This window comes from Silene latifolia, chromosome 6, assembly GCF_048544455.1.
Source record: "Silene latifolia isolate original U9 population chromosome 6, ASM4854445v1, whole genome shotgun sequence".
NCBI lineage: Eukaryota > Viridiplantae > Streptophyta > Magnoliopsida > Caryophyllales > Caryophyllaceae > Silene > Silene latifolia.
Window position 1 is genome coordinate 37,354,734 of NC_133531.1, and position 13,540 is coordinate 37,368,273.

At 35.5% G+C, this 13,540-nt stretch overlaps 2 protein-coding genes across 2 annotated transcripts; one reads left to right on the top strand and one right to left on the bottom strand.

Annotated features, from left to right (window-relative positions):
- The first annotated feature begins 5,809 nt into the window (after nucleotides 1-5,809).
- On the top strand, nucleotides 5,810-6,868 carry LOC141658713 (heavy metal-associated isoprenylated plant protein 24-like). The gene is made up of 2 exons (XM_074465583.1): nucleotides 5,810-6,214; nucleotides 6,434-6,868. Exons 1-2 carry the CDS (start codon nucleotides 6,058-6,060, stop codon nucleotides 6,715-6,717), a joined length of 441 nt encoding a protein of 146 aa, XP_074321684.1. The 5' UTR covers nucleotides 5,810-6,057; the 3' UTR covers nucleotides 6,718-6,868.
- Nucleotides 6,869-8,098: 1,230 nt separating this feature from the next.
- Nucleotides 8,099-11,409, bottom strand: LOC141586735 (uncharacterized). Its single transcript, XM_074408048.1, has 2 exons — nucleotides 11,269-11,409; nucleotides 8,099-8,383 (listed from the first exon to the last, which is right to left on the bottom strand). Exons 1-2 carry the CDS (start codon nucleotides 11,356-11,358, stop codon nucleotides 8,249-8,251), a joined length of 225 nt encoding a protein of 74 aa, XP_074264149.1. The 5' UTR covers nucleotides 11,359-11,409; the 3' UTR covers nucleotides 8,099-8,248.
- Between the last annotated feature and the right edge of the window lie 2,131 nt (nucleotides 11,410-13,540).

The window sequence follows — 13,540 nt, forward strand, 5'->3', positions numbered from 1 at the left end:
GAAAAGAAGAAAGGAAAAATTGGAAAGGAAAAAAGAAGAGAAAATAAAAAATGATTCGAAAAAGAAAGAAAAAAGAGAGTACTGTACTGTAGACGTGGTCGATCAACTGACCATCCTGGTCGATCGACTGATGCCCGAGAAGGAAAAGAAAAATCAATTCGCATAATTCAAAGTCTTTATTATATGACAATTTTTGCTCCCACGTTGCATTTGTATCTTATGGGGAGTTAGTTGATTGATTACTACGGAGATTGTGAGTTTTGTGCTTGCTAATAGCACTGGTTTCATCGAAGATTTTGAGCAAGAAGTTGGATATTGTCATATGGTTTTGTCAGGATACTAGCTTGATCACCTGTACCTCCACGTTCCCATAAATGTTTTGCCTCTTCCTGCCCATTACCTCACATATCCCTTATCTACCTCGGCATGTGTCATGGTCATTTGTTTGGTTGGAATGCGTATGTAGGGTTGTAGAGATCATTTTCATATTATATTGCAGGCATGTTCTTATAGATCATAGTTAGGTGAGAGTCACTACAAAGTAAATTCTTTCTATCTTTTACATATACTCACCTGTATTTATTGAGTGATTTGAGCGACCCGTGAGAGTCCATATTGATAAGTTTCTATCGTTGATGGTTCAGCAGTTTTTGACGACTACATAACTCGTTTGCATGATTCACATTTCTAATTGATTGTTGGTTGTTGCATTAAATTGGTTTAGGCCTTACAGTTTGCATTTCGCTCTGAGATTGAACTCGTTCCATTAGGTTTTAGGATTGAGTCTAGTTCTTGCTTGGGGACAAGCAAGGGTTTGGTTTGGGGAAGTTTGATGCGTGTCTTAAAAATGATGTTTTACACCCCATTTTACACGCATTTCAGAGCTCATTTGTGTAGTTTATGCTACTATTTGCCCCATTTCGTCTACTTTCGTATTTTTATGTAATATTGCAGATTTATGCGGAAATGAGTAGATATTGAGCTAAATCCGTCCCTGAGTACCTTGCATTGCATTTGACATGAAGTAGAGACTCGAGAGATGAACTTGGTGCGCGTTTCGAAGCTTGAAAGACAACTTTATGAAGAATTAAAAGCGGATTATCAGCTACTCTAGTCGATCGACTGGACCCTATGGTCGATCGACCAGAGCCCGACTTACAGGAACTCCTGTTCAGCATACCTCGGTCGATCGACTGCCTTGTGTGGTCGATCGACCAAGCCGCTATTTCAGACGTGAATTAAAAGATCGAGAATAAGAAAGCTCAATGATTGTAGGTTTAGGAATAAGTTGTTACGTTAGATTCCTATATAACGTAACCTGACATTAGGCTTTAGGTATTAAGTTTTCATTGAGCTTGCATCCAGTTTTAATTTATCATTAATTAGGGTTTGGTTTCCGAGTTGAATCATTCAATACAATTTCTTTCGTTCGTGCTTTTCTTCCTGCAATTCTTCTACTGGTATTCCTTTGTTCATTATTTCAGTTTTATTGCTTTATTTCGTTCGTAGCTAGAATTGATAGATTAGTTTCCCGAAGCCATAATTATCGTTTTATGCTAATCTTTTGTTCCGTTAATTTAAGCATGAATTCAGTAGTTTATTTCGTTAATCTTGTTGTTGTTTTTACCAATATCATGAGTAGCCAAATACCTCGTGCTAGGATGTAGGGAATCTATAGATTAGGCGGCAGTAGAATAGTACGACCTGAGTCGTGCCACGGTCGATCGACCGCACACCCTGGTCGATCGACTGGCCACGTGAGGTTTTGCTTCGTTTTAATTGATTTAAATTCTATATTTGACGAATCGAGTGCACGCGACTAGTTGAATGTTCAAGAAATGACCGACCCATTAGATCGAAAGATAGGGAAAGTTGTTAGACTACAAATTAAAATGACTAAACTATGCTAAGATCGAAAGATAGGTAAAGTTTAGATTTTTAGTCACTTTTCAGGATGAGAGTCAGTACTAGTGATATTAGGGACCCGTAGCGAGATCGAAAGACGCTACTTGTTGAGAGTGGACCGAGAGGACCTCTTGTTTTCCCGCCTCATGTGTTTATTTCAAACCTACTTAGTATGCTGTTGCCGAAATTACAGTGAACCGATCATCTTAGTACTCCTTTTAAATTTGATTTTATACATTTCTTTAGTTTATTGCTCATTAGTTATAGACCAATTCAAAACAACCCCCACATAATCGTTACCTTAGACTGAAATTAAACAACTAATAATTACATTTGCCTCTCTGTGGTTCGACCCTGCTACCGCTATCTATAGTTGTAGTTAGGAATTATAAATTTATCTTTGGTGCACAACGACGGGCATCACCCACATAACCTCACCCTCCATGTTCGATCCATCATTCCCTCTCCTAGGTGTACTCTTTGCGCTAGCCCTTCCCTCCCTGAGTCCACCCTCCACGTTCTCCGAGATTGTGATCTCGCTGCTGCCACTTGGTCCCATTTTAATGTCAACCATTCCTTCTTCCTTCTTGACCTCCAACATTGGATCTTTGAGAACTGTACCGCGAGGGGCGAATGGCCCACCCTATTCTCCTTCATTGTGTGGCGTCTTTGGACTAGACGTTGTGACGCTACCTTCTCTCCTGCCCCTTCCCTCTCTCCTCCCTTGTTCTGCAGTTACATCTCTTCCCAGGCCGCCTCTTGGAGTGCCGCCAACTCTCGTTCCTCTCCAACCACCCCCCTTAGCTCACCTGTCTCTGCCTTTCGCTTCCCTTGTAGCTGGGCCCCTCCGCCGCAACATTGGTGTAAGATCAATGTAGATGCGGCCTTCTCTCCCTCCTCCTTGGTCACTTGTTTTGGGTGTGTTGTTAGGGACTCCGTTGGCTCTTGGGTTCATGGGTGGTCCAGCCGGTGCTTTGCTACTACCCCCTTTATTAGTGAGGTCCTTGCTATTAGAGAAGGGATCCGTTTTGCGGTTTTGTCCACGGATAAGTTTGTAATTGCTTCTGACTGTATTAATGCTGTTAATGTTATTTTGAGCTCGGCCTCCCCATGTGGCCCTTATGCTAACATCATCATTGAGTGTAGGGAACTCTTAAAGGTATCACCAGGACTGAAGCTTGTTTTTGAGAAAAGATCGGCTAACAAGGTTGCGGATGCTCTCGCTAAGTTCTCTGCGGCGGATGCCACTCCTTCTAGTGGTTGTTTTAGCTGGGACTATGCCCCCTCTTTTGTTACGAACTTATGTACTCTTGACTTTTTAGAGGCTTGCACGTCTCTTAACCCCGACCCCCCATGATGTACTTGAACTCTTTGCTTCCTTTTTAATTTAATGTTCATTTCGACCAAAAAAACAAAAAAAGAACCTTAGAATCAAACAAAAAAAAAATTTGTGAAGTCTATATAATTTTAACTAATTTAGTGGAACACATAATAGGGAAAAAAGAAATTCAGTGAATCCCCCATCCCATCATATGAGAGGTCTCTCAATAACGCTATTAAGAGACCATCTCTCCGGAGTTTTTGTGTAACTTAAACTACATTAACAAAATGATGGTGTATATATGTGCAATATAGATGTTCAATGTGTTCATTTGGTATTAATAATCGCATAAAATGACCACTGAGTAATCATTTTTTTTTGTTACATCCTCTCTAAATATACAATTATTGGTAACTTGATAAGACCTAAAGCCAAGCAATGGGGTACCAAATCGCTCTACTATATACTGTATGAAATAGTAGTATTTATCCGTTTTAATTATTTGTTTATCTTTAATTAATATATATTCGATTTTCACATAAAATATAATAAATAAAAGGTAAAAAAATGATTGAAAGTACGAGACAAAGGAAATAATAAAGAAAGGTTCGGATTAGTGGCTAGCCGTCCAACATCCTCTAGCAAAAAATGAAACATATAAGCACTTAATTAAGATTTCGAGCAATGTAAATTTTCGGTCCCATTTCGTATCTTATCTTATATCTTATTACTTCTCTTAATGACAAATAAGCATTTTTATATATATTATTATCATTTTTAGTATTATTTAAATTCTGAGATGTCAACATATTAAGATAATAAGACACAAAATGCGACTTAAAATAATTGAGACAAATGATCTCAGCTCATTTATTTTTAGCCTCATTACCTATATTCATAATTACGTCATTGAATAAAAATTTATATAAAGTAAAACTAGGGATGTCAGTGGGGCGGGTTTTGGCGGGTCTCGCCCCATACCCGTCCCACTTGGGGCGGGTGTGGATAATGATTTGACGGGTCGTGGGGCGGGGATGGGTTTCAAAAGTGTCATTCGTCGCGGGTCGCGGGTCGTGGGGCGGACGTGGGTATCACGTGAGAGCCGCCCCATACCCACCCCGCCCCACACCACCCCGCCCGCTCCGCCTCGCATGTCCACGCTCCGCTTATACCTGCCTTACTCATAAACCTAGACAAATTTGTACTATGTAAAAATAAAATTTATAACTTAGATAAAAAGCTTAAACCATTTTTTTCATAAACCTAGACAAATTTCATCTACTTCTCTTACCCACCCAAATACCCAACAACTTAAATCCCAAAAAAAAAAAAAAAAAAAAAAAAAACTTTAATCCTCAAACTATTTCGTGGTTTGAAAAAGTTGTGTACTAGTTAATTAAATGTTAGACTATTTTGCGGAAACCTATTTGTATAAGATGTACGAGAGTACAAGACTAGTATGTTTTAGATTCAATATTTATATTTTTAAAAATTGTTTTGTGAGGAGATAGGTAATTTGGCGGGTCAAAGATTTCCCGCAGGACGGGGACGGGTTTGAAAAGTCCAACCCGTTGCGGGTCGTGGGGCGGGTGTGGGTACGCATTATAGTTCGCGGATGCGGGTGCGGGTTACCCCTCCTCCGCACCCACCCCGCCCCATTGACATCCCTAAGTAAAACCCACACAAAGGCGGGCTAGCGTATTATTAAATTAAAAAGATTATTTCCACTTTGGTGTTATGAGATTTGCCCTAATTAATTCCATTTTATTGCCCTGAGATTTGCATACTTCTACTTTGATGTCTTGACGTTTGGACTACTACTCACTTTGGTGAACTATACATAACATTCTTAGTATTTTATACTAAAATATACTCTCTCTTATTCATTCATTTTGTCCCCCTTCTATTTTGCACAAGAATTAAGAAAATGATTTTGGACCACACAAAACACTCTATTCCACTCTACCCCATATGTAATTAAATTTGGACCACACAAAAGTTACCAAAAAAGGAAAGAGGGACAAAAATCCGACTAGCTTCGATAAGGAAAGAGGGACAAAATGAATGAATAGGAGGGAGTATATTTTAAACATAATAAATCAAGCCTTTTTTTCCAATATTATATTTACTATTCTATTTTGTATGTAATTTAATATTCTATTTGCACTTTATTTTATTTAAAATATAATTAATTAATACGGAGTATAAGATAAAAGTTGACTGACAATTAGTCTATTATATATTTTAGGTTTGTCACAATGAAATTTTATTCAAAACTTAGGTTATTAAAGTGGAAATAAAACCAAACTTAAGATCATCAAAGTGAAATTATCTAAACTTCAGAACACCAAAATAGAATTACCCCAAATCTGAGAACACCGAAGTGGAAATATCTCAAAATAAAATGGAGGTAGTATTACGTACTAGGCAGTACTTAGACATGTTGATAGTTATAATTAATGGAGATGAAATTACATGCATAATTTACGATAGCGTAGTAACAATAGAGAATGACATGCGCTAATTAAGACCTCCCCACATGTATGGTTTGCTATATAAATGTAAGAAAGGCCACCAAACCCTACAACACTCAACTAGTCAATAATTCTTCTCGCATTATTACTTCTATATATATATTCTATTTGTCAGTAATTAACAACTATTGTCATCAATTTAGAATCATACCCTCGAGTATATAGTGTAATTTCCGCTTCCTCGGAAAAAAAAAAAAAAACTTCCGATAGAAAATAATACGATATATTCCGTAGTGCGTGGTCTTAGCGCGAGTGTTATTTGGTTCATATATACGAGATAATATTGTATTAAGAAAAATGGGTGTTCAAGGAACATTGGAGTATTTTTCAGACTTAATTAAAAGCGTAAAGAAAAAAAAACGCAAGCAATTTAACACGGTCAATCTTAAGGTTACAAGGATTGACTGTGAGGGTTGTGCCCGTAAACTTAAGAACACACTCTCTGGGCTCAAAGGTATGCCATAATATTCCTTCCTTTTTTTTCCTATTTAGTTCCATTTTTTTTATTTTATTTTTGTTAGGATTGTACCCTTATAAATAAGAAAAACTTTCTAAATTCAAAAAGTAGTTCATACATGATAATAGGCGAAATAGTCGACTTGATAAGAGACGGAGGGATCTTGTCAAATTGGTACGAAAAGTTTTAAAACATTTGGTAAATTGGTTAAAACAGGGGTGAAAACAGTGGACGTAGACATGAAGAGCCAAAAGGTGACAGTAACAGGATTTGTGGATTCAAAGAAGGTAATAGCAGCGGCTAAAACAACCAAGAAGAAGGTGGAACTATGGCCATACGTGCCCTACACCGCGGTGGCTCATCCGTATATAGCTGGGGCGTACGACAAGAAAGCACCACCGAATTTGGTAAGGAAGGTGGATGATCCTATGACTCCTATGGAGGAGCAGTACACCACTATGTTTAGTGATGACAATCCTGCTGGTTGTTCCATTATGTAATTTTTTATTTTCTGTACATTTCTTGTCATATAAGTGTGTTAATCAGCTTTGCTTATGCTTTACATTACTGTGGAGTATGTCTTGTACTAATATTGAATACGATTTTGTAAAAAGAGTAGTTTCTTGTATGAGCGATGATAAGATTTTACAAGTAACGCGTATAATGTACTTCGTATGGGTCAAGTCATTGAGATGGATGTGGTTATTCGCCTGTTTTAGGGTTGGTCATATCTAAGTTAGGTTTTGTGGGATTAGCATAATCGATTAGGTCATGATGTTTTTTTTAGGTAAGAAGAAAAGTTTTGTTTTGGTCCGACCTACAGGGAAACTGTGAACTTAACGATTAGATTGCTCTTGATAAAATTGTGATGAAAATAAATTGTTCCCCACTGTCATGGAGGCCGGTTAGCTTCTTGTTATGGTTACTGATAGAGCTGATCATTTACGAGCGCTTAGCCCGGGTAGAGACAACGCCTACCATTCATAATACGTACCGTGAACAGAGTTAGAGTATTAAATAACCAAAACTGCAATTGCGACTAATTTCTTAAAATTTAAAGTACATAATAACATTTATTTTGTTTAAATACAACAAAATATAAAAAAATTGTCTAAAGACATGATTAACTTCTTTAAACTTACAATTCTTCCAATACTGGTCTCTGTGTGGGCTCATTAGTTACCTCTACCGACCCATTAAAATAAGCGAATCAAACTTGACACATCCACCCAGAAAACTCTAGAAATCGCTTTGTCCCCGCCCCAGGACTAGTCGAATTAGTTCTGTGTCATCAAATTTACGAATTCTGTGGATGTCGTTATAATCGGTGTCAAATCGAATTACCAAAATTTGCCACCTTTGCATGCAAATAAATGTACCTACATTTAAGTGTTAGGTACGAATTATAGTCGATGTTGAACCTAAACATCATGGCCCCAACACCTGAGCGAGAAGCCGCAAATGATAAGACCTGATGTTTTTCATGATGCTCCTCAAATACTGTATGTCTATTGTCTAATCAATTAGCTGTGAAACCATCTCATAGTAATATAATTGGATACCAACCTAAATATTACTCCGTATCAAGCTATCCATAGCTTACCGATGCATCCATTAACCCATTTTAACGATACCAAATAGAATAAATAAAAAACTCAGTATTACAGACAGTCATTTTTTTGGGTCCAACAAAGCACGCATTTAGTCGCATTACAATAGAGGGGAGGGGGAATCGAACCTGTTACCTATTTTCCACAATACCTCCGTCTTAACTACTAGACTAGAACATTTTCGGAACAATATAGTTACTAGACCGGTTTATATGAGAATTTTATGTTGTATAATAAAGTGAATATGCAACTTTTAAATAATGCTTGGAAATGCCATATAACTATACTATAAGTTCTTATTCACAACTTTTGTTTTTCTTGGACACCTTTTTTGTTGCAAGAAGATAGGTTGTATCAGTATGAACGGAAATAAATAACATACAAAGATCAGGTGTTTTTTTTAATTAAAATGTAGATTCATTCAGTAGAGATTGTTATCAAACACACCGGGTTCATGCAAGAATAGTTCTCGCCCATTCATTTGCACAGTCCCGGCTCTTATATCTTCTTCACGCTTCCTTGTCGCTTCTGCTCTCCTAGCTGATTCATCTGCATCCTGCAATATAACGTTTTGTTGGACAAAATGAACCGATGACACCCAAGCACATCCATGTCGCAAAATATAATGAAATTGAACAAAGAAAGGATAAAAACAGCCAACTTGATCTTAATCTCAAATCACAAACCACTACATACGATGCCCCATATACACGCCTTTGCGAAAAACTCTCTTTTAATCATCAAATGGTGAAACACTCCCAATTACATCTATTTGTATATGAAGTGCTTCAATTTGTCAAGTTCTGGTGAGAGACAAAATTCCGGTCATTGACTTCAAATAAATTGAACATAAATAATCATATTCCACCATTAATTTGTTTCATGTGTTTGAAGTCATGACCAAAATCTTGACTTCTCTCAAGCGAGCATGACAAATGAAAGTATTTAACAAAAAAAATGGATAAAAAAGGGAGTGTTGCACTTTTAGATGATAAAAAGGGAGTCAAACAAAATGAAGGCAAATAAGAACAACTTTAACAAGGACCCTTTAGATGACTGCTATAATCTAAATGACGAAAGTATTTAACAAAAAAAAATGGATATAAAAGGGAGTGTTGCACTTTTAGATGATAAAAAGGGAGTCAAACAAAATGAAGGCAAATAAGAACTTAAACATGGACCCTTTAGATGACTACTATTAATCTAAATGACAAAACGCGAAACATTTAGCCAGTGATGATAATAGTTCACAGCAAAAGATTAGAACCTAATGAAAAACCTAAAAGTGAATCCAACCACCAAAATAGGGACGCAATAATGATCCTAGCCATTCAAAATCTTAAATGCACGGCTCACCCATAATTAGTATTACAGGAGAAGAAAAAAACTCAAACTATACAAATGATGATGTTAATTTTTGAAAATTGAAAGATAATGGAATGAAAAAACTCTTTAAATCACAACCAAGATCTTTTATGCAATGTAAATGCTTATAAAAGAAGAGAGAGTTGGAAGATAATAACTAACCAAGAGCTAGGAAAAAAAACAGGTGGATTGTTTTTTAGCCAAGAATTTTGAGAGGGAAAATGAGAGTGCAAAATTTAAAATAATACAGAGAGAAGAACGGGTCAATAGCACGTGAAAAGGCGAATCAAGCTACAAAACTAGAAAAGCGTATAATAAAAAACAAAAGTATAAGAGACTTCCTAACACATGGCCAATAAACACCTCGCTATTTCACCCGTAGTTTTAAAATGGCTAAGGAGAAGAGGGGCTTAAGCAATTAGGAGCGAGATGGGAGGCAAAGACACAAGCCTAACATAAACAAGCTGCATGGTTTCTTCAAACGAATTTCTATTTCAATATAAAATACCATTTATTGGACTTTGGCCTAATATGTAAAAGAGTGAAAGATTGGGATAATATAGCTAAGAGGAGAGCATGATAGAAAAAAGAAAAAAGAAAAAAAAAACGGAAGTTGCATAGTACTCCCTCCATACCACACCAATGGTAACATTGAGAATCTTGGCACTATTCTTGGCACTATTCATGGTTGTAGGGAATCTTCGATATTATTCTTTAGCTATAAAACAAAATATAGTCATGTGAGATCTTGTTTGATTTATCGTCATGAATGCTATAAGAATATCAAATTTTTATAATTTTTAATAATGTGTAACTAAAGATATTCACGTTTCAAAACGTGTCTCGACAAGTGTGAAAAAGTCAATGTTACCATTGGTGTGGTATGGAGGGAGTATTACTTTCGCTAGGTGCGCCTTATCTACAAGACTACAACGCATACTTAAGGCGCACTCAAGCGTTTTGGCTATTGTCCCATAGCTGGTCTTGAGCATGCCCAAGACACGCTTTTTAAAACTAAGAATGCACATTCATCATCCGAAAGCAATGTGATGACAAGACAACTAGTTGCATCTGATATTAAAAGGATCTGCAAAACTAAAATTGATGAAAAATCACCTAATGTTTTTTAACTGAAAGAAGAAAATAAATCATATGAAAGTATATAACCACACTTTTGGCCTGACTAAGTAACAAAAACAATCGTCTTTTATTTGCAGTTCTCATAAACACACCACGATTCAACCGGGAATAGGACGTGGTTAACCCTCTTTCTTTTGTCCATTTTGCTATTCCCCATAAACAATTGGAAAAAGCAAGCATACTAATAATACAAGGGATAGTCAATACCTTACATAATGGCCTAAAAGCAAGTAAAAGGGGATACTTGATGATTGGACCATGATTATAATGAGGACGACTCTTCCAAACCATTTTACGAATCTTAGCAAATTAGAATTCTGATTGTCGTTCGTTATTAAAGGAGACCAAATATCAAATTTAAGGAGTCGCTTAGAGTTAAACATTGGTGATTTTTATTTGCCTTCACTGTATTCGACTCAATCGCTTGAACCTCTTATAATGTTTGTTTACTTACCCAAGTAAGTATAAAACTTTGGACACAGATTGTTCAATTGATCTGTGATACGTTTTTGAAACGAGCTTTTGCAAAAATACAATCTAGAACTGCCTTAAATACTGGCAATGACAATAGTTGCCACAGAACAAGTCCATGATGAAGCGGTAACAAAAGTATCTAAAACAACGGTCTTAAATGAGCGTAATTCGATAACAGGATCCTGTGAATGTAAAAACCATCCAGCAAAACTTATAAATTGAAACCTAATATTAAGGATATAAGCAGTGGCGGAACCAGGAGTTGTAGCTAGGTCGGGTGAATTAGCAATAGCCACACAATAAGATATTCTACGGTACTTGGAAATTTGTGGAAATACAATTAGAATTTGTTAAATTAAAACCTAATTGGAATAATAGAAGCAGATGAAATAGGCGTATAAGATGAGCAACAAATACCAGAAGAAGAAGAAGAAGAAGAAGAAATAGAGAAAGGGAAAGTACCTTTTGGCGTTTCCATGAGAGAAATTGGGCATGAGTTAGAGGAGGAGTTGTTGATTTCTCTCCTGGAGCTTGTGCTTCCGCCGCTCCCATTCTCCTCCCTCTCTTCAAAAATGAGGCCGTTTATATTATGAAATACGGAGTATTTTGTTAGATGGATGTTTATTGGCTTTGTACCGTAGAGTGGCAATCGGGTTATATCGGGTCAATGACGGGTTTGGGTCGGTTCGGTTCATGTCGGGTCATAAACGGGTGACAAGTCAGGTCGGGTCATTAGCGGGTCAGGTTATCAGCATATATTTTATCTTTTATATTTAGTTTTAGATGTAAATTTTATGTTTAAATAATGGGTAGGTGTATTAATTGTAATTTTAAGTGAAAGATTAAGATTAACTAGTGTAGATCCCGCGCAAATGCGCGGTAAATATAGGTCTTTTAATTTTTAGTGTATTAGATATAGATTTTAGATTTATATCTCGCAAATTTTTATAAAAAACAACTAATATTAAAATTAATCAAAAAAATTGAATAATTCTATGAATTGTGTTTTTTATGAACATATTTTAACTACATCAATTTTTTTTTTAAAAAAGCTTTTTTCGTCACGAAGTTAATAATAGGAGATACATTTTTTATGTATAGATTATTTTAAATGGAAAATTAGTTTAATAAATGAAAATCTAATTTGTTTCCATATATAAGTTTGAGCACTTTGGAGGGAAAACTTTAGAGAAGTTATATTCTCTTAGTATATATGAGGATTTATACTTTCAAAACTTGCACCTCATTAATATTTATCGGTTCACTCCATTGTATTTTGATATGAACCAAAAAAATTGAAATGGAAAAACTAACAAAAAATTTTATTTAAGTTGTGAATATTTTTAGTGAATGTTTTTTATCACGAAGCTAATAGTAAGCATGTGTCAAGTTATTCTCTATAGTAATAATTATTGCATTACTGAAAAAATTAGCAACTTATACTTTATAATTTAATATCAATTTTATTTTATTTTAATAAAAAAATCATAATTATGAATTTATTTAAAAAAAATTAGAGTTTATTTATAAGAATATATTCATTGAAAAGATAATAATGTAATGAAAGAAAATTTTATTTATTACCTTATTTAGCTAAATGCTTTTTGGAGGGAAAACTAAGAGAATTTTTATTCTCTTAGTAGTAGGGGGGATGTCATTTGGTGTTATTTAAACCATTATTAAGTTTGTTCATTATCGGGTCATCTATGTTGAGAAAATATCGGGTCAAGGGTCGGGTCGGGTCGTTTTGAGTTAAAAAAATAAAGATGTTATCGGTTCGGGTCGGGTCGGTTCGGTTCACCCAATTTTCGGGTTGTATCGGGTCGGGTTTCAGGCGGGTCGGGTCGGGTCGACTTTTGATGACTCTACTTGTACCTATTATACTCCTTACATATATATATATATATATATATATATATATATATATATATATATATATATATATATATATATATATATATATATATATATAGATAGATAGATTTAGGATTCTATGAGAACCCTCTTCCCATGAAAATCATGAGAACCATTCTCCACCATCGATCAAACAATCTAACTAAGCATATCGACGCGCTCACTTATTATTTCAAGTGAGGATATTTTCATCTGCTTTGTTATTCACTCCGGCCTTTTTCCGTACTCATCTTCTTCAGTTGCCTAAGGCCAATATGATTCCACTGTCATTTTATAGATTCTCTCTTTAATTTGTCTCCTTTTTGTCTTATCTTTAAGGTATAAATCACTTAGTTTGTTTTTATTTTATCATTAAGGTATCAATCATTCAATTTATTTTAGTTTTTGGAATTCGCGGATCTGTGTCTTATACAATAGATGGTATAAGTTGATTTCATGCTCTTTTTCCTATGTGCCAAATAAAATGTAAGATATGGCTGTTTTGTTCACTTGCGAAATTTTGAACCTTTGATACGAAGGTTCTGAACCTGTGGTATAAAAGTTCTGAACATTTGGTTCAAAGGTTCTGAACCCGAGGTTTTCCTGGTTCTCATGGGAGAGGAGTTCTCATAGGATCTCAACCTATATATATATATATATATATATATATATATATATATATATATATATATATATATATATATATATATATATATATATATGTAAATAAGATGTTGATAAATTCATTATCTATGTACTATATATATGGTTGTGCGGTGCGCCGGGCTGGGAGCGGGTCGGACTGGCGATTCATGGCCCAGGTCCGATACTAAATAGGGGG

Bases quoted from the DNA above. Each gene is read 5' to 3' on its own strand.
- LOC141658713 (XM_074465583.1), top strand. From the start codon at position 6,058: ATGGGTGTTCAAGGAACATTGGAGTATTTTTCAGACTTAATTAAAAGC. The intron at 6,215-6,433 runs GTATGCCATAAT...TGGTTAAAACAG, and splicing joins CACACTCTCTGGGCTCAAAG to GGGTGAAAACAGTGGACGTA.
- LOC141586735 (XM_074408048.1), bottom strand. From the start codon at position 11,358: ATGGGAGCGGCGGAAGCACAAGCTCCAGGAGAGAAATCAACAACTCCT. The intron at 8,384-11,268 runs GTACTTTCCCTT...GTTATATTGCAG, and splicing joins TCTCATGGAAACGCCAAAAG to GATGCAGATGAATCAGCTAG.